Source organism: Mchenga conophoros, linkage group LG9 (genome assembly GCF_057382185.1).
Source record: "Mchenga conophoros isolate Kocher_MC1m ecotype Shallow Benthic linkage group LG9, M_conophoros_male_GT1.1, whole genome shotgun sequence".
Lineage (NCBI taxonomy): Eukaryota > Metazoa > Chordata > Actinopteri > Cichliformes > Cichlidae > Mchenga > Mchenga conophoros.
Window position 1 is genome coordinate 12,181,859 of NC_140534.1, and position 20,592 is coordinate 12,202,450.

General features: G+C 39.4%; 1 protein-coding gene across 1 annotated transcript; it reads left to right on the forward strand.

The window, feature by feature from the left end:
* Positions 1-252: 252 nt before the first annotated feature.
* Positions 253-5,906, forward strand: LOC146566867 (uncharacterized). Its single transcript, XM_085285905.1, has 14 exons — positions 253-303; positions 641-1,068; positions 1,423-1,460; positions 1,761-1,845; positions 1,945-2,035; positions 2,176-2,264; positions 2,345-2,472; positions 2,567-2,618; positions 3,458-3,555; positions 3,657-3,793; positions 3,877-3,942; positions 4,130-4,176; positions 4,342-4,490; positions 5,209-5,906. Exons 3-14 carry the CDS (start codon positions 1,436-1,438, stop codon positions 5,529-5,531), a joined length of 1,290 nt encoding a protein of 429 aa, XP_085142031.1. The 5' UTR covers positions 253-303; positions 641-1,068; positions 1,423-1,435; the 3' UTR covers positions 5,532-5,906.
* Positions 5,907-20,592: the final 14,686 nt, after the last annotated feature.

Consider the following 20,592-nt stretch of genomic DNA (forward strand, 5'->3'; position numbering starts at 1 on the left):
TGCATAGGCCTGAACCCCCTCAGTGAGATCATTAACAAGACTGGCTACGGATACCGACTACGGAACGGAGCAGTTGTCAGCCACCTCCTGTACATGGATGACATCAAGCTGTATGCCAAGAGTGAACGAGACATCGATTCACTGATCCACACTACCAGGCTTACGGTGTACATTTTAGGACATCGTCAGGTATCAGACAGGTGTCAGTTGTCAAAAAAAAAAAAAGTCAGGTATCAGAAAAAAAATTGTCAGGTGTCAGTTGTCAAAAAAAAAATTGTCAGGTATCAGACAAAAAATTGTCAGGTGTCAGTTGTCAAAAAAAAATTGTCAGGTATCAGAAAAAAAATTGTCAGGTGTCAGAAAAAAAATTGTCAGGTGTCAGTTGTCAAAAAAAAAAACAGTCAGGTATCAGAAAAAAAATTGTCAGGTGTCAGAAAAAAAAATTGTCAGGTGTCAGAAAAAAATTGTCAGGTGTCAGAAAAAAAATTGTCAGGTGTCAGTTGTCAAAAAAAAAAAAAGTCAGGTATCAGAAAAAAAATTGTCAGGTGTCAGTTGTCAAAAAAAAAAAAGTCAGGTATCAGAAAAAAATTGTCAGGTGTCAGACAAAAAATTTGTCAGGTGTCAGAAAAAAAGTTGTCAGGTGTCAGAAAAAAAATTGTCAGGTGTCAGTTGTCAAAAAAAAAAAAAAGTCAGGTATCAGAAAAAAAATTGTCAGGTGTGAGAAAAAAAAATTGTCAGGTGTCAGAAAAAAAATGTCAGGTATCAGAAAAAAAATTGTCAGGTGTCAGACAAAAAAGTTGTCAGGTGTCAGAAAAAAAATTGTCAGGTGTCAGACAAAAAAGTTGTCAGGTGTCAGAAAAAAAATTGTCAGGTGTCAGTTGTCAAAAAAAAAATTGTCAGGTATCAGAACACAAGGTACCAGAGAGAAAATCTTCCTGCAGGTGGCGCTGTTGTCATGTCCCACCCGAATTGATTTCCAAATATGTCATCTACGTGTGACCGTGGGAGAGCGTAAGGTCATTGACCTCACCGGAGTTTTACCGTGGTTCAGGCTCCTAACGACACAAGGTAAGTTTAACTTTTTCTCCCTTTTGTTCATATTTTTGCCACAGTTGTGTTATATTAAGTTGCAGTTATGTTGTGAAAGTTATATATCAGAGACGGAAAGCCAGTTTTGTACGAAACCAAATCAGTACTATTTTTGTCTGGCTAATTCATTCTAGCTAGCGACAGTGGTGAAACGTGATTCAAATTTAAACTGTTCAGTAATTGTTTTGTATACATTTCAGCAAATGGACAAGCTGAAAGCTCACGAGCAGCCTGCATCCTTTCTGTCGCTCTTTTTCTTTATTTCTCTTTTCTATATTGCTACTGTCGGGATATTTTTTGATCCCGATTTTTTTTTTCTGTTATTGTTTTTAGACTTTGCTGCAATATGTCATCTGACGATGATGAAAGGAGTATCCGACTCTGGCTGGTTCCCATGACTGTACCAAAAATACTTTTTTTTTTTTATTAAAAAAAGAGCATTAAAAATAAATGACTAAAGTACAACTTATTTATTAACTACTGTTCACCTCTTTCATATCAAAGAAGTGTATTTTTTGCTACACATGTTTTATTTGTGGGCACTGAATAGACGATGCTTTTAGTGTAATTGCCACATAAAAAGATTTAGTACTTTACTGGTTAATTACTTATGTTCAGTGTAAGAGGTGGGTGATCAATTAGACTGTTGTTGTTACACTTAACCTTTCAAGATATGATGATAATAACATTGTTCAACAAAGGCTTAAAACAAAAGGAAATCAGCTGTGCACTGAATTCATATGGGCATAAAATAAGGTAAGTCTGCATTTCAACAGTTTCCGTGACAACTCTCTAAAATGACAAAACATGCAGTTTGCATTTGATATAATGTAAGTCTGTGTTGTCTTTTAACAGTGAGAGGCATCTGAGACGAGTTTTAAAACTTCTAGGGTTGAAGCGAAGATGCCCCCAACGACCTTTTACTGAAATCCACAAAGCTGTGGAGGTAAGCGTTAAAACATCAGTGCAAAAAATATATATTTTCCTGAAGTCTGTGTCATGAGCTATTGTAGAAACAATAAATGTTATTTTCTGTAGTGATTTAAAAAAAAAAAACATTCAATTGTCTGTTTGTTTGTTTTTTAGAGTGAGATGAAACAGTGGTCTCCTGAACAAGGAATCAGGGCAATGGTAAAGCGGGTAAGGGATGTCAGAGGAGTGCGGCCTTGTTACAGGTTGGTTAAATAGTGTGTATATGATCAAGTGTTCTCTTGTTTTACTGTTGAGCTCAGAGTAAAATCTATTGTTACTGTAGAGACGATGTTGCTAATATAATGAGGTATATGGATGCAAGTGGTCTTCAGAGGAGATCTCCTGGAAAGAAGAAAATTCCCCGTCGGAATTACATCAGCCGTGGTCCAAATGACACACGGCACATTGATGGTATTTATTTTATCTTTTCAATTAACCTTCCAAACATGTTTTGATGGTACTTCTGTTGAAACAAATTGTAATTATTATTTGTTGTTTCATATAGGCAATGATAAACTGAAGTTCTTTGGAATGTGGATACATTTGGGGATTGATGGGTAGGTTTGAATATGGCATTCGCTACTTAATTTATTATATTCAGTGATAGTACAAAGTTGCTTCAAGATAAGGATGTGCGGTAAACTGAGGTGTTATCTCTCCTGAGTAGTCTAGGGCAGGGATGGGCAAGTCCAGGCCTCGAGGGCCGGTGTCCTGCAGGTTTTAGATGTGTCCTTGATCCACAGCTGATTCAAATGGCTAAATTACCCTCACAACATGTTTTGTAGTTCTCCAGAGGCCTGGTAATGAACTAATCATTTTATTCAAGTGTGTTTACCCAGGGTGATATCTAAAACATGCAGGACACTGGCCCTCGAGGTCTGGATTTGGCCAAGCCTGGTCTAAGGGACCAAGATAAAGTATGAATAGTGAAGGAGGATTCAAGATGGCGGTTTTTAAAAGGCTTATTTCCTGCTAGTCTTAAAGTTCCATTTCAGACTGGCAGTTAATTTCAGGGAGGGCCAAGACCAACACAACAAACAAAACATCCCTGATATAAAGTAAACAGAATTTAACTCCAAAGAAAATAAAATGTACAATTTACGATAACCTACCTAACCAACACATAAACAGGAGAATACAAGGGATTACAAAACAAAAGGCAGCTCTCCCCTCACGTCAGTCTGAACACAGTCAAGAGTCACATTCAATTCCAAAGGCATGTAAGCCTACACAACTATGGCAGTCAAAATGGCCGGAGGAACCAGAAACAACGCCTAGACATAATACAATGGAAAACCAGCATACTCTTGGGGAATGTAACAAAAACCAAACATAGTGCCAAAACATGATTAAATCATATGTACAAGTGGCCACTTTTCTGTTTCTTTCTTTTCAGATTTTCCAGGAAGGTTCTATGGCTAAAGGTGGGAACATCCAACCGCAAGCAAAACTTTGTGGCCAGATACTTGTTTGAGGCTGTTCAAGAACAGGGTGGTATGCAATATACTAAAAAATGGGGGGTTAAAAAAGATTACATTTTGTTAATAAATTTATTTTTTCATCATTCACTAATTATCTTCAGTTTGTGTCTTTAGGCTGTCCTCAAATGATTCGGGGGGACAGAGGAAAGGAGAACCTTGTTGTGGGTCAAATGCAGATGGCATTTCACATGCGAGATCTTGGGAATCAGGCATGGAGGTGCTTCAGAATGGGGACATCAGTGCACAACCAGGTATGTCTTTAAGCTGGTAAATGACTATTTCTAAAGTAACAACCTGACAACAAAACTGATAATGTCATGTTTCTGTTGTTTAGAGAGCTGAATGTTTCAACAGTATTTTAAAGCGGACATGGATTAAGAAATGGCTGACAACATTTGAGGTAAAGCAAATCTTTCACCTGTAAAACCTATTAACAAAGAGTAGCCATCCAAATTTCGTTAAACATACGATGGATTAGTTTATCTGAAAACACAAGGCCAGAATCTGTGTTTATGTACATCTGTACCTTTTCACTAATGAAATTCTCACCTTCACAACTTATGTCTTTTTCAAAACAACATGCGTAGGCCATGATGGAGTCTGGGATCCTTGAACTGGACAATCCTGTGCACATGTAAGTCAATATTTTTAGACATGAAAAATAATCAAGCAGCAGTATGAAAGTATGTGGTCTAGGAATGCCTTTGTTTTTTGAGTACTGATTAAAATTTAGCTTTTACTTATTCTACCTCAAAGAAGCAGATGAACATATTAATTTTTTAATTCTCCTTTTTCATAGCAACTGCTTGCAGTACTCACACTTGCCACTGCTTCAAAGAGACTTAAAAATGGAGCAAACAGTTTGGAACACCCATGACATCCGCAAGCAACGCAATGCACCTGGTCCATTTGGGAAACCCGACCTTCTGTTTACCTCACCACCTCCTGGTATGTCATTTGAAAGCCTGTGGGGTTTTATTTTTTTGTTTGTTTTTTAACTTTCATTAGTTTACTTTTACTTTGATATAGCACTCTTCACAGGATAAAAACCACAAAGTGGCTTCACAATAATATAAAACAGATAAACATAAAACAGCACAATCGAACATACAGAATAAATGCAATCAAGGAAACGTAATGATGGAGGCAGAGCATTCCATGACCTGGGAGCCACCGCTTTGGAAGATCTCTTGCCTCTGGTCTTCTGGTGGGACTACTAACAGCCATTGATTAGATGATCACAGGCTGGGAGAGGGAGCGTGGGGTTCTATAAGATCAGAAATTAAGGCAGGAGCTTCACGATTCGGAGCATTGAAAGTCATTACTAAAATTTTAAAATGAATTTTCTAAAATATACTGGAAGCCAGTGTAATGAGCGTAAAACTGTTATAATGTGCTTTCTCTTTTGTGTCTTCCGAAGAAGCCTTCTTGTAGTACAATAAGAGATTTCTGAATTTCTACTGTCAATACTAAAATGGCTTCATATTGACACCTTTAACTAAAAATTTATCTAAATGTTTGAGTGATATTTCCATCTTTAAGTTTCTGTAATAACATCTGTAAACACTGACTGCTTCTTATACAGGTTCTAGAACAGCTTTGTCATTATTCATTTATTTTTAACATTCAAAGTGAACATCTTTTCAATATTGTCTTTCATTCGCAGGATATGGCAATGTGCTGCACATTGTTGACCCAGACCTTTTAGACTATGCCAAGCAATTAATCTGTGAGAGGGAAGAGCCTTCACTGGTAGCAAACCAGGAATTCAGAGACATGTGCCAGAACATTTTAGAAAACAGCCAGTTTCCCTGCACACCTGATGGTTGCCTTGCTGCATACCTCATGCTAGTCCAAGAGCTCACAACTGCCATGAACAGAAATGCAGTTCCTACACTTTTTACGTTTGCCGAGGCAAATGACATATACATCTTTCTGAAGAGAGAGAGGATGGAAGGTGCACCAGTAAACATTTCCAATGACCAATAAAATCATACAACAGTGTTTGTTAACATTTATTTATCCTTGTTTAAAATCAACAGGTAATTTGAAAACTGTCTGACCAACAAAATGTACAATAAAATGTTGAAATACAATTGACAAGGTGCCATCTTTCATAATGATTCAGTGTTTCATTTACCACAACTTTTGTTAACAATAATGTAGAACATAATTCACATTGAAAGACTTTTGAACTGCAGACTGTAGCAACATTACCACTTGTAGCCATATCGGCTCGTAAGATCAAGGCCTGACTTGAGAAACTTAACAACATCAGATGCGGAAGGCCTTGAGTCTGGGTCATAGCTCACCAAACCACCAAGAAAACTGTTTTTGTCACTGAGATGTGATAGGGCATGTGGTGGGGTTTTGGTGGCCATTAGTGCAGCCAGTTATCTTTGTTTTTTAACCATCCACGGAGCGGAACCCGTCAGGATCTCCAGATATGTGGCTCCGAGGGACCACATGTCTGTCTGGAACGAGGCCTCTTCAAACACCAGTATGCATTCAGGGGCCATGTAAAGATATGTGCCACCAGCTGGACCAGTAGCCTGGGCAGTGAACTTACTCCCTTGACGAAGCATCACAGTGTCTCTTATGTTTGCCATGCCCCAGTCTGTCAGGACTGCCTTCTTAGAAGGGTGGTGAACCTATAAGGTATACATATGAGAACTTACCAGGTTGTCTAAAATTTCACAAATGTTATCAAAAATGTCATTCCAAAGACCACAGCTCATAATTGGGGGAAAAAAAAACCCTCAAAGCTTTTAGCACCCAGATCACCCAATCACTGCAGATTTATTCTGAGATTGTTTATTATACCCAACATTAAAATTAACAGATTGGTTAATGATCCAACCCGGTTTTATAGTCCTGTGCATTTTTTAATCCCCATTCCACTTAAGCAAGTGGTACAGACTAATAAAATAATAGAAACTTTCAGTTTGTAAAGCCTAAACTTACAACATGTTTGGGAATTTTGTAGGTGTGCAAGAACCAACATATTAAAGAAAAATTGGACTATTAAAGAAACAATGTAAGGCTTCTTACTTTAAAAAAAAAATCCTTTATATGAATATGCCAGAAAAGTTTCTCATTGTTCAAATGTAGTGTTTAATAGACTGAAGAGAATAAAGTTAAATAAATAATATACTATTTTTATTTTGATCTTCAAAAACAAAGTGGAGAAAAAGAAAAATACAATATGGCTTACCATGACATTTGCTGGCTTTATATCCTGGTGAATGATTCTCTGTGCATGGATGTACTCTACTGCCATGGATAAGTCCAGTGATATGAAACCAGCATCATCCCCTTCAAGCTATCAAGACAATATATAATATTAATAAAACAATGCATAGCCAGGTGTGACAATCTAACATGTCTACCACTGGAAATGTATTACTTCAAATAGGATTAGTATTCAAATGCAACTGCTCGTAAGCTTTCAGCTTGTCCATTTGCTGAAATGTATACAAAACAATTACTGAACAGTTTAAATTTGAATCACGTTTCACCACTGTCGCTAGCTAGAATGAATTAGCCAGACAAAAATAGTACTGATTTGGTTTCGTACAAAACTGCTCTGATATGTAACTTTCACAACATAACTGCAACTTAATATAACACAACTGTGGCAAAAATATGAACAAAAGGGAGAAAAAGTTAAACTTACCTTGTGTCGTTAGGAGCCTGAACCACGGTAAAACTCCGGTGAGGTCAATGACCTTACGCTCTCCCACGGTCACACGTTGATGACGTATTTGGAAATCAATTCGGGTGGGACATGACAACAGCGCCACCTGCAGGAAGATTTTCTCTCTGGTACCTTGTGTTCTGACACCTGACAACTTTTTTTCTGACACCTGACAATTTTTTTTCTGACACCTGACAACTTTTTTTCTGACACCTGACAATTTTTTTTCTGACACCTGACAACTTTTTTGTCTGACACCTGACAATTTTTTTTTGACAACTGACACCTGACAATTTTTTGTCTGACACCTGACAATTTTTTGTCTGATACCTGACTTTTTTTTTTTGACAACTGACACTTGACAATTTTTTTTCTGACACCTGACAATTTTTTTTCTGATACCTGACAATTTTTTTTTTGACAACTGACACCTGACAATTTTTTGTCTGATACCTGACGATGTCCTAAAATGTACACCGTACAGGCTATACAGCAATGACATTGGAATGTCGTTCGGACTGGAGAAGTGTAGTCGGATGGTAACAAAGAGAGGGAAGGTAGTCAGAACTGAGGGGATTGAACTACCAGAAGGCAACATTGCAGACATAGAGGACAGTTACAAGTACCTGGGGATCCCGCAGGCGAATGGGAACCATGAAGAGGCCGCTAGAAAAGCTGCAACCACCAAGTACCTGCAGAGGGTCAGGCAAGTCCTGAGGAGTCAGCTGAATGGTAAGAACAAGATCCGGGCCATCAACACGTACGCCCTGCCCGTGATCAGGTACCCTGCTGGGGTAATAGGCTGGCCAAAGGAGGAGATAGAAGCCACTGACATAAAGACAAGAAAGCTCCTTACCATGCATGGAGGGTTTCACCCCAAGTCCAGCACCCTGAGGCTGTACGCTAAGCGGAAGGAAGGGGGCCGGGGACTGGTGAGTGTCAGCACCACAGTCCAGGATGAGACAAGGAACATCTAAGAATACATTGGGAAGATGGCCCCAACTGACCGAGTGCTCAGTGAATACCTCAGGCAGCAGAAACCCAAGAAAGAGGAGGGAGACGAGGAACCATCATGGAAGGACAGGCCCCTGCACGGTATGTACCACCGGCAGATAGAGGAGGTGGCTGATATCCAGAAATCCTACCAGTGGCTGGACAAAGCTGGACTGAAAGACAGCCCAGAGGCACTAATCATGGCAGCACAAGAACAAGCTCTGAGCACAAGGTCCATAGAGGCTGGGGTCTATCACACCAGGCAAGACCCCAGGTGCAGGCTGTGTAAAGATGCCCCAGAGACAATCCAGCACATAACAGCAGGGTGCAAGATGCTAGCAGGCAAGGCATACATGGAACGCCATAACCAAGTGGCCGGCATAGTGTACAGGAACATCTGTGCCGAGTATAACCTGGAAGTCCCGAGGTCAAAATGGGAGATGCCCCCAAGGGTGGTGGAGAATGACCGAGCTAAGATCCTGTGGGACTTCCAGATACAGACGGATAAAATGGTGGTGGCTAACCAACCGGACATGGTGGTGGTAGACAAACAGAAGAAGACGGCCGTAGTGATCGATGTAGCGGTTCCGAATGACAGCAATATCAGGAAGAAGGAACACGAGAAGCTGGAGAAATACCAAGGGCTCAGAGAAGAGCTCGAGAGGATGTGGAGGGTGAAGGTAACGGTGGTCCCCGTGGTAATCGGAGCACTAGGTGCGGTGACTCCCAAGCTAGGCGAGTGGCTCCAGCAGATCCCGGGAACAGGCTTTGGAGGCCTATCTCCACCCACCACCACTTCCCCTGCCGGTGGCGGACTCCCTCAGGTGTCGGTGTGTTGGTGGTTCTTTGTGTCTGGGGGTGGGCGTCCGGGTACACACCGGCTCACTCCTTGGCGGCCGCTTGTCGGGGCCTGGGGCCTGGGGCTCGCTCGGGCCCCTTTGGAGGTGGGGTGCCCCCGGCCTCTCGGCCTGGGGCTCAGTCACTCAGGCACAGCTGGGGGCCGGCGGAGCTCACGGGCGTGTCACTGCAACTCCCCCTGACTTCTGCTCCGCGGCTGCTGGGCGAGCCCTCATCTGGGACTCTCCTCAGCTCTTACTGGAACAGTGGCGCGGCTGCCCCTCTGTTGGTCTTCCATGGTCTCTTGTGTTCTGGGGGCCTCTGGATGTCTGGAGTTTTGATCTCCTCCATACCCGCTTCACACCCTGGAGGACGGGGCTGTGGCCCCCCCACACTCCCTAGCAGATCATTACATGGAGAAACCTTTGGAATGCAAGCATGCTGATCCACACAGGTATGCACACATGGGTATTCACAGACGCGGACTAAAGCTTTCTTGGCTGCTGCCTCAAAGCACACTGTGCACTGTCTATCTTGCGTGCTGCACAATATCGTTTATTATTTAGTAAATATTGATATCTATGACTAGCTAGTTTATTGTGATGGTGCTTTGTTTTCTCTATTATTATGTTGCTCTTTGTTGTTTGCTGTCTCCTCTGTTTGTTTTTTTTGTTTTTTTCTCCATACAGGTGACCCAGGAGTTCTGTTTTTTTTTTTTTTCCTCTCTCTTCCCCCCCCTTCTCACCGTCTCTTCTCCCCTTTGGTTTTCTTTCTTTCTCTCCCCCTCTTTCTCTCATTCATTCCCCCTGTCCTATTTATTTAAAAAAAAAAAAGAAAAAAAAAAAAAAAAAAAAAAAGACAAAGGATGAACTGAAGCTCTGCCATCACGTAATGTCGCATACTGCTGTTTCTGATGTCATTTAGAAAAAAAAAAAAAAAAAAAAAGATCCCAACTTCTCTCTTGACTTTTTGGGACCCCTAACCTCCGATTGCACTTCTTCCATTAAGAGTCTTGGTGTTATTTTTGACAATGCTTTTAAACTTGATAAACAAATCAGCTCTGTAGTTAAGGGATCTTTTTATCATTTGCGGATTTTAGCCAAAGTCAAGTCTTACCTTTGCAGGAACGATCTAGAAAGAGTGGTCCATGCTTTTATTACTTCACGGCTAGACTACTGCAATTCCCTCTATGCTGGCCTAGATCGTTCCTGTCTACATCGCCTTCAACTGGTGCAGAACGCTGCCGCTCGCCTGTTGACGGGTTCAAAAAAAAGAGACCACATCACTCCGGTTCTCTGCTCTCTCCACTGGCTCCCAGTTGCCTTTAGGATTGATTTTAAAATCTTATTGCTGGCTTTTAAGGTTTTAAATGGCACTGCACCTTCTTACCTGTCAGAACTCCTTAGTACTTATCGCCCCAGGAGATCTTTGAGGTCAGCCGACCTGATGCTTTTAGATGTTCCCAGGTATAAATTAAAGACAAAGGGAGAGAGGGCGTTTGCTGTGGCTGCACCCAGACTGTGGAACAGTTTACCTCCTCACGTCAGACTCTCCAAAAGCCTAGAAACTTTTAAAACCGCTCTTAAAACTCACCTCTTTTCATTGGCTTTTAGAAAGGTTTAATTTATTTGTTTTATATATTTTTATTTTATTTTTATCAGCGAGGTGTTATTACGAAATTGTGTTCTATTGTATTTTTATCTGTATTTACTGTACAGCACTTTGGTCAGCCTTGGTTGTTTTTAAATGTGCTCTATAAATAAACTTGACTTGACTTGACTTTACAATAAGGCTCCCCTTATAGATGCTAATAAATAGTTTATAGCTATATTATTAATTAATTTGTAAATGCTTTATAAACCATTATTAATGGTTTATTATGCATTAGTTAAGGGTTAAATAAAGGTTAATAATAATAATTAAGGACTAATAAACATTTATAAATGCCAAATGGGAGCCTTATTGTAAAGTGTAAAGCATAACACCATTTATTAATCACTAATAAACATTTATAAATGACAAAAGATAGCTTTGTCGTAAAGTTTAAAACATGTCAACATTTATTAATCACTAATAAACATTTATAATTGCCAAAAGTGAGTCTTAAATGTATAATGTCACCATTTATAACACTTAGACCTAAATTACAATCAGTGCTTGAAATAACATTTAACTACTGTCAAAAATGGCAATGTATTGTAAGAGTAACACATGTAACATTAAATGTGTTTTTTAAAACACCAAACAGTCACCCACTCCAAAAAAAGTTCATGCCAGACTGGTTCAAACTGGAAATATTTTTTGTATGTCCTTAAATAAGCGTCCCAGTGGTCCATCAGGGTGTCGCGCTCCAGTTCCTCCTTAAGAAAAGTCAGTTTCTCTCGCTCCTTGTTAAGAAGGGCAGTTGCAGTAGGGGCAGGATTAGAAGAAGAATCTAAAGAACAAACAATTATTAAATTACAATACTAAAATAATTTATAATCTAAACTTGGGAAACTCAAATAAAATATTGATTAAAAACGGTTACAACTTGAATTTATAAAAAGCCACTTTGTAAAAATTATGTTATATACACATGTGGTGGTTCAGACATTTCTAAAACAAGGCAAATAATTCTTATGTGTACTGCCTTACCAGGGTGTTTAATATAAATTTAATGATACACATAAACAAAACAAAAAATATACAACTAAGTGATATCAATCGTTTGGAATAACCAATAGTAATAGAGCTATTCACATGTTATGTGATGTTAGTTAGCCACTGTAGCTAGCAGCCAAATGGCTCGGTAGCTAGCTAGCTAGCATTATACTCACCTTCATGTCTAACTGCTGACGTCGTTGGCTTAGTGCAATCTAGATCATCCAGTCTCTGCTTTTTGTATCTCTTCGAACGTGTGCTAACTGTGTAAGTCGCAGACGCACACAAATTTTTATCTTCTGCTCCATCCATGGCGCAGCAACTTGAACGAGCGCCTTCAGTGTGTCTGTTCGTGCCCCTTTGGCTTGACCTTCCAGAGCGCTCCACTGCCTGTCGCGCTCTGAGAGGAGGGGCTTTCCTTAATAAAGTTAACTGTGATTGGATGGTTGTATAAGCTCCTCTGCGTTTAAATTAAATTTGTTTTCCCTCCCTTTGGCAGCAGAACATATTTTTTTAGCATGAATCCAGCGGGTTAGATCTACATAACAAAGTCGGAGATACATTATAACAGGTGAGACAATCCTCTTTTTTGCGTGGGACTATTTTTGATTATAGGGCTTGTTTTATATAACATGTGAAGTTCTTTAACTCTGAACCGATTTGCACTAGACTCCCATAGAGTATTTTACGGTGTTTCGAGGTGATAATAAAATAAATTACTCATTTTTTTCCACCAGAATGTCTTTGGGAATGAGATTGCGCGCCAGAATAGAAGGAAAACAAACTAAATATAAGGCACTAAGGCTCATTAAATGGCTGCAGAAGAAACACCTGCTAAAAAAGAAGCTTAGATGTCCTGTTTGTCACCATAAGATGAAAATGATTTCCGTGGTGAAGAAAGACCAATATATGTGGTATGTATAATGCATGATAATGTAGTGCATGTAGTAAATATAACAAAATATTTCGGTTATCAATGCAAGAGGGAGCATTAACCTCTTTTCATTATTATTTTCTTCATACTTAATTTTGTGATTATCTTTTCAATTAATGCTCTTGTTTAAGGGTCCATTTCTTTACTTAACTCATTGATATGTTCTCAGGTGTTGCAAAAGAGCAAGTCATAGGAGAGTTTCCAGAACAATTAGAACTGGCTCCCTCTTTGAGAAATCAAAAACATCTCTTTTCAGTTGGATGAAGTTCATTTACAGGTATATGTAGATGTAGACATTAATAGCAATGCACCTTTCATAATTGAACACCAATACGAGACTTGTGAAATAAAATTAGGGCCTCAGTAAGTAATAATTGCCTCAATTTCTATCACAGATTTTCACAAGGGCTCAGGCTCAGACAAGTAGATATGATCGATGATCAGAATCAGAATCAGAATCAGAATACTTTATTGATCCCTGGGGGAAATTATTTTTTGTTACAGTGCTCAGATGAAGTGGCTGGCAGCTCCAGAACACTAAGTAGCATGGCAAGACACATTCGACATGTTTGTATACGTGCAATTAAAAGACACAGAATAAACAATGGACACCGTCTTGGTGGTGACAGAGAATTTGTGGTTATAGATGAAAGCTGTCTCCGTCATCAGCGAAAGGTTGGTAAACTCTCAGACAGGTTTGTTAGAATCAATGCAGATCTGACTGTGTCCTCTAAACATGGAAACCTTTACCATAAGTAAAAAAAATTAGTAGAAGCAACCATCTTTTTGAATGTTTCTTTGTAGATATTTAATTTTATTCTTTTTCATTTTAATTCTGTTTAATTTTATTCTTTTTGTTTTCAGTATGCATGTGGACGCTTTGGAAATGCATGGAAAAGGAAGAAATGGGTATTTGGAATGATGGGAATTAAAGACAAAAGGCGAAGGCTCGTGTTAAAACTTGTTGAAAAACGATCAAGGCGCCACCTTGTTCCTCTGATCAGACAGCATGTTAAGTTGGGTAGTGCCATTATCAGTGATGAGTGGAGAGCCTAGAAAAATGTTTTGACAAACATAGGGTACAGACATTACACTGTAAATCACAGCAGGTGGTTTGTAGATCCTCAATCTGGCAGTCATACACAGCATATCGAAAGGGCTTGGATGACCATCAAAGGACATGTCCGTAGACTAAGAGGAAATCGCACTGAGAAGTTGCTGGAGGAACACCTGATGGTTCTTGAGTGGTCATCTTGGCTTGGTTCGCGACACCCTGATGGACCACTGGGACGCTTATTTAAGGACATACAAAAAATATTTCCAGTTTGAACCAGTCTGGCATGAACTTTTTTTGGAGTGGGTGACTGTTTGGTGTTTTAAAAAACACATTTAATGTTACATGTGTTACTCTTACAATACATTGCCATTTTTGACAGTAGTTAAATGTTATTTCAAGCACTGATTGTAATTTAGGTCTAAGTGTTATAAATGGTGACATTATACATTTAAGACTCACTTTTGGCAATTATAAATGTTTATTAGTGATTAATAAATGTTGACATGTTTTAAACTTTACGACAAAGCTATCTTTTGTCATTTATAAATGTTTATTAGTGATTAATAAATGGTGTTATGCTTTACACTTTACAATAAGGCTCCCATTTGGCATTTATAAATGTTTATTAGTCCTTAATAAATGTTGACATGTTTTAAACTTTACAACAAAACTCTCTTTTGTCATTTATAATGTTTAGTAGTCATTAATAAATGGTGTTATGCTTTACACTTTACAATAAGGCTCCCATTTGGCATTTATAAATGTTTATTAGTCCTTAATAAATGTTGACATGTTTTAAACTTTACAACAAAACTCTCTTTTGTCATTTATGTTTAGTAGTCATTAATAAATGGTGTTATGCTTTACACTTTACAATAAGGCTCCCATTTGGCATTTATAAATGTTTATTAGTCATACATAAATGGTGTCATGCTTTACACTTTACAATAAGGCTCCCATTTGGCATTTATAAATATTTATTATTCATTAATAAATGGTTTTATGCTTTACACTTTACAACAAAGCTCCGATTGATAGTTGTGGATATTTATAGTGCATTTCTGAAGTACAATTTTATATGATAAAAAATATGTTTACAAATGCTGATTGTGCTTACAGGATAGTAACTTAGTCTGAAATGTTTAATATAGCAACTCTAGATGAAATATATAGGTGAACACATTTGGCTCACTATTTGGCAAGAAACCGGTCAGTTTTTTTCCTCTTTCTCACCCTTAACTAATGCATAATAAACCATTAATAATGGTTTATAAAGCATTTACAAATTAATTAATAATATAGCTATAAACTATTTATTAGCATCTATAAGGGGAGCCTTATTGTAAAGTGGTACCTTTTTTTTTTTTTACTTTCCCCCTTTTCTTGCTGTTCCCCTTTGTTGGCACCTCAGAACAGCAGTAACATGGCTTTACTTCTGCAGCTTAAATAACACAAGCCAAATCATCATGGCTCAGACGGATTGTAAATAGTCGAGGGGGCGATAAATTTGTCACCGCTTGGACGGAGATAGGGCACATTACCTTCAGAGGAAGCATATTTCACCTTTCCCTGGGGCTGATGAAATGCGGAGCACAGGGGCAACACAGCATCTGTAAGTGAGGCTTTCTTTATGGCCTGATTAAGTCATCTGATGCTAGCTATATCCAGCTGTACAGCTTTATTTCACCTCCCACTGTGGCACTATTGTAATCATCCAGGAGGACTACAGAGGTAAAACACCATCGGAATAGCTCTTGTAATATGATGAGGACTCTCATTTCCCTTCTAGTTTTATGTCAGCTATTGTAATGTCTTATAAATTAATACTGCTTAGTAAGAGCATTTTCTCTGATTGTGTAAATGCTTAGCACTGCTGTGATTGCAGATTTGTAAATGTGTACAATGTTTAATTTATCTTTACTGGGGAACCATACAGTATCCTTAATTAAAAATGTGGCATTGAAGTGGAATTATATGGATGATAAAATGCTGTGCTGCTTTTTTTCTTTTAAGCAGAACTGCAGAAATTCTGACCCACTCTGACACATGAATGAAGTTTCATCTTTTGGCAAAGCTTTTCTGGCAAACAAAAGTTATGTTAGTCCTTTTCAATGAACTGCAATGTTTTTTTTCCCCTTGAGGCTTAATAAAAGTGTCAAGTGCATTTTCTGCCTTAGAAGTCGTGGGGAGCTTAATATTTTAGTATTTCAAAAACTGCATGCACTTGTTGATTTCACTAAAATATCTGCATTTGGATTAAAACCAGAATGGGGTGTTACTTATGGCAGACGTTCTGAAACCTGTTGCTTCTCCTCGTGCATGCGAACAAATTAAAATGCCAAAAAAATATGCATTTGCTGTTATTCATTCATACTTCCAAAGCTACATGTAGAACCTTAAATAAAACCCTTGAAATAATTACCTTTGAAGTTGTACGCTCAGAGTAAGCAGAAATTTAAATGATTACAGAGTTATCTGCAACCATTTATTATAGTGCTCAGATTAGCAGGCATCATATTACTATAATGCACCTTCCTTTTATGAAACGTTAAAAATCAATAGTTTTTGAATGATACTGTGAGAGATATCGGGTTCTCCCACTGTACTCTACACAGTGTATGTGACCAAATCCGAGTGCACTTTACGTGCCACAGGGTTTTGCGAAAGAAATATCTCTTTTAGAGAGAGAAGGTGTGTATGTGTGTGTAGGTGTGCACACATGTGTGTCCAAGCAGCATTAGCCAGCCAGTAGCACTTTGGGCTTCAGTCTCTGTGTCCAGACTCACAGGCTCCGGACAAGAAGGGGCCGGAGGGTGTATGATGCAAAAATACCAGCAAAGTATTTAGAGAGCATGCACTGTTAACCCTTTACTCAATGGTAATAATACAGCATGTGAAACACAGAACTGTCAAGGTTTAAATAAAAATACAGCCTATGTATTCCCTGATTTAACTCTTAGGATAAAGTCGCTAGGAGCCAATGCAGTTGACGTTGCAATAAACATCACAGTCATCTATTTTCTCTCTCTATAGACATCCATAGCCAGTGTCCCTATTATACTAAGAATGTATGAAGAATGCAAGTTATTACAGTGACATACACTTAAAGCTTGCTGTCTACATGACATGCTTTAATAATCTGTAACAGCTCTAGATAGCAGACCTGCAAAAAAAAGCAGCACAGGCCATCACCACAAAACAGTTATTAAGCTATTTTGACTGTTTCTAAGGTGATGCTAACTGCTTAAGGGCTGGTTTTGCTAGTGGCTAGGTCCGCAGCACAGAGACTAGCCCAAAGTAGACATTGGGAAACAAAGCAATGCATTTTAAGGTATGGTCTTTAATATGTAAGAAAGGTTCAGGAACAGTGAGGGATTATTAAAACGAAGCCGTAGAAAATGATTCAAACTGGAGAACAGGACAAGTAGTTGTAAGACTGTTTTAAAGGGGGAATCACTTGACACAGACACCATAGCTTCTGATGCTAACATGTGCTATTTATACGTTCAGACACTCTTCCTGCTGTGTGACAATTATCTTTGCAACAGGTGATCGCTGTAACTTCAGCGCGTCTAAATCTTGCTCAGTTGTGATCTCATAGATGAAAAGCAAGTCTGTAATGAAGTGTGCAAACCTGGGATGACCCAACCATCATCTGGAGGTTTCAGTGGTAGTCACAGCTGGGTCAACAACTATAACCCAGAAACCAAACAGCAGTCTTTGCTGTGGAACAGCCAACAGTCTCAAAGTCCAAAGAAGGGAAATCATTTTTGGAGTGTAATTATCTTTAACACCAAATTTTCCAAAGCGAATTAGACTTCCAAGCAGTTTTCCATGTGTTGGCAGTCTGCTATGCTATTAATTCCACTTTCAAAGAATATCTCTATTTCCTTTCTTTTCTTTTTTTGGCATTGTCAAAAATGGAAAATTGTACTTTATATTTATTGATGTAGTTAGTGTTTGTGTACCAGACTGACTTATATTTAAAAGCATTACCAAATATTGAATCTGTCTAGGGATGTTCAGATGGTAGGGTTATGTACTCATTTTAAGAACATAAACACTGCAACAATGTTTCCTAACTACATCACATCAAAAAGGGTTACACAGAAAAATATTGTTCAAATACATTTTTTTTTTTCACACAATTGATTTTACTTGATGTGCCCGGACATGTTTGTTTCCACATGTGCAGCTACCACCAAACTTTCTAAGGCCAATAATATTTCTGGATCAGAAATCTATTTATGTTCAAAAAGGTGAAGCATCGCTTGTACATTTTGGCAGGAGAGAACAGATGGTGAGGCAGAGCCATCTGACAGACCTGTTTGTGTTTTTCAAATCAGGAAATTCTATATAGCATGTCCCTTAATCATTTTATAACCGCCCCCTCTCTGTTTTCATCTGTTTTTGTCTCTCTCTTTTTCTCTCTCCATTCTCGCTCTCTCCCCTCACTTTCCAGCCTTGCTTATTATCATCTCAGTATGTGCCAGACTTTATCTAATCCTCGTGCCTCTCTTCTCTTTCCTTGTTTTAGCCCTCAATGAGCGGTGCTGTTTTCTCATGACACCTCAAATATGGAGGAAGAGAAGTTGGTTTTATATCCAATAACTGAGTGTATTTTACCCTGAACCACAACACGCTTTACGCCATTTTGTGGGGGTTTAACAGGGTAAGAGTCCAAGAGAATGTTTTAGAAAGATCCATCATGTTGCAGGCAAGTATTATCAGACGGTATCGTCGCTGTCCGGAAACACTATGTGTTTCGTATCCACGAGTTGAGAAATTTCTCCACACTGTTATGGTGGAGTCGATCCATAATCCTGCTTCTCGTGATTACTTTTATTCTTAAAAATATGAAGTGACAATGGACAGAAAAATCTCCTTAATCACCTCTCAATATTGGTGGGCTAATTGCTTTGCCAGTTTCCTGATTAGGTGAAGCAATTCTTGCCAGCAAATTTATCAGCTATTGCAATGAAGTGATAAAAGATATCAAAGACCGGTGCTATACTGTGTGTGATGGCAAATTAGTACCCTGCTGGTTGCCAATTTTCTGCTTTCAGGAACTTTTATAGTCGTGTGAATGTTATTAAACCACTGTTTGGTAGGTATTCTTGTAAAATTCCCAATAATAGAAGAATATTTGTCTTAAATGTTTCAGGTCTCCAGTAAATATTGTTTTGATGTACCACGTGGAAATACAATCTACTTTATTAAAAGTCATGTTACAAGCTTGATAAACAAAAATCAGAAAAACTGACAGAGACTGCAACGATAACATGAAGTCATGTGACTCAATATGATTCATATAGCAATTCAGAAATCATAATCTGAATTTCTTTTCTCAAATGTCCTTCATCTGCTGACAACAGCTTCTCCTGTACTTTCTCCAGACAATTTAACTTGACAAGAGGTAGAGAAATAGCAAATTGAAGCATAATCAAACAGAAAAAGAAATGTAAGCATCATGTTTTCAAGCGACAATATTAGGAAAATAAGAATAATGCTCTCAAGGTGGTGTGCGTTCAAAGTTGTGGAAGTTTCAACACACCAGAGGAATCTTTGATATGATGGATGTTTTTTTTTTTTTTTTTTTTTTTTTTTTTTTTTTTTTAAATGACATCAGAAACAGCAGTATGCGACATTACGTGATGGCAGAGCTTCAGTTCATCCTTTGTCATTTTTTTTTTTTTTTTTTTTTTAATAAATAGGACAGGGGGAATGAATGAGAGAGAGAGGGGGAGAGAAAGAAAGAAAACCCAAGGGGAGAAGAGACGGTGAGAAGGGGGGGGGAAGAGAGACAAAAAAAAAAAAAAAAAAACTCCTGGGTCACCTGTATGGAGAAAAAACAAACAAACAAACAAACAAACAAACAGAGGAGACAGCAAACAACAAAGAGCAACATAATAATAGAGAAAACAAAGCACCATCACAATAAACTAGCTAGTCATAGATATCAGTATTTACTAAGTAATAAACGATATTGTGCAGCACGCAAGATAGACAGCGCACAGTGTGCTTTGAGGCAGCAGCCAAGAAAGCTTTAGTCCGCGTCTGTGAATACCCATGTGTGCATACCTGTGTGGATCAGCATGCTTGCATTCCAAAGGTTTCTCCATGTAATGATCTGCTAGGGAGTGTGGGGGGGCCACAGCCCCATCCTCCAGGGTGTGAAGCGGGTATGGAGGAGATCAAAACTCCAGACATCCAGAGGCCCCCAGAACACAAGAGACCATGGAAGACCAACAGAGGGGCAGCCGCGCCACTGTCCCAGAAAGAGCTGAGGAGAGTCCCAGATGAGGGCTCACTCAGCAGCCGCGGAGCAGAAGCCAGGGGGGGTTGCAGTGACGCGCCCGTGAGCTCCGCCGGCCCCCAGCTGCGCCTGAGTGACCGAGCCCTAGGCCGAGAGGCCGGGGGCACCCCACCTCCAAAGGGGCCCGAGCGAGCCCCAGGCCCCAGGCCCCGACAAGCGGCCGCCAAGGAGTGAGCCGGTGTGTACCCGGACGCCCACCCCCAGACACAAAGAACCACCAACACACCGACACCTGAGGGAGTCCGCCACCGGCAGGGGAAGTGGTGGTGGGTGGAGATAGGCCTCCAAACCTTGGAGGGCCTGAGGTGTCCCCAGAGAGGTGGCGTCTGATACCCAACCTGACATATAGACACAGACATACAGGCACACACAGACACAAACATCCATTCCCACCCTCATGCTCTCATATGCACTCACTCCACACTCAACCAACGTGGAGACAGACATAAAGAGACGCTGTACACACAATCACACTCCCCAAGCGTACTCTACAAACCGGGTCTAGGTACCCTTGCCCCTGGAGGGGGGAATTGCACCCAGACCCAGGTGGTGTTACCCTTTTCCCTGCGGTGGGGA

Excerpts from the sequence above, each read along its gene's own strand:
- LOC146566867 (XM_085285905.1), top strand. The coding sequence starts at position 1,436 with ATGTCATCTGACGATGATGAAAGGA. Across the intron at positions 3,943-4,129 it reads AATGGCTGACAACATTTGAG|GCCATGATGGAGTCTGGGAT; the intron begins GTAAAGCAAATC and ends CAACATGCGTAG. Across the intron at positions 4,177-4,341 it reads CTGGACAATCCTGTGCACAT|CAACTGCTTGCAGTACTCAC; the intron begins GTAAGTCAATAT and ends CCTTTTTCATAG.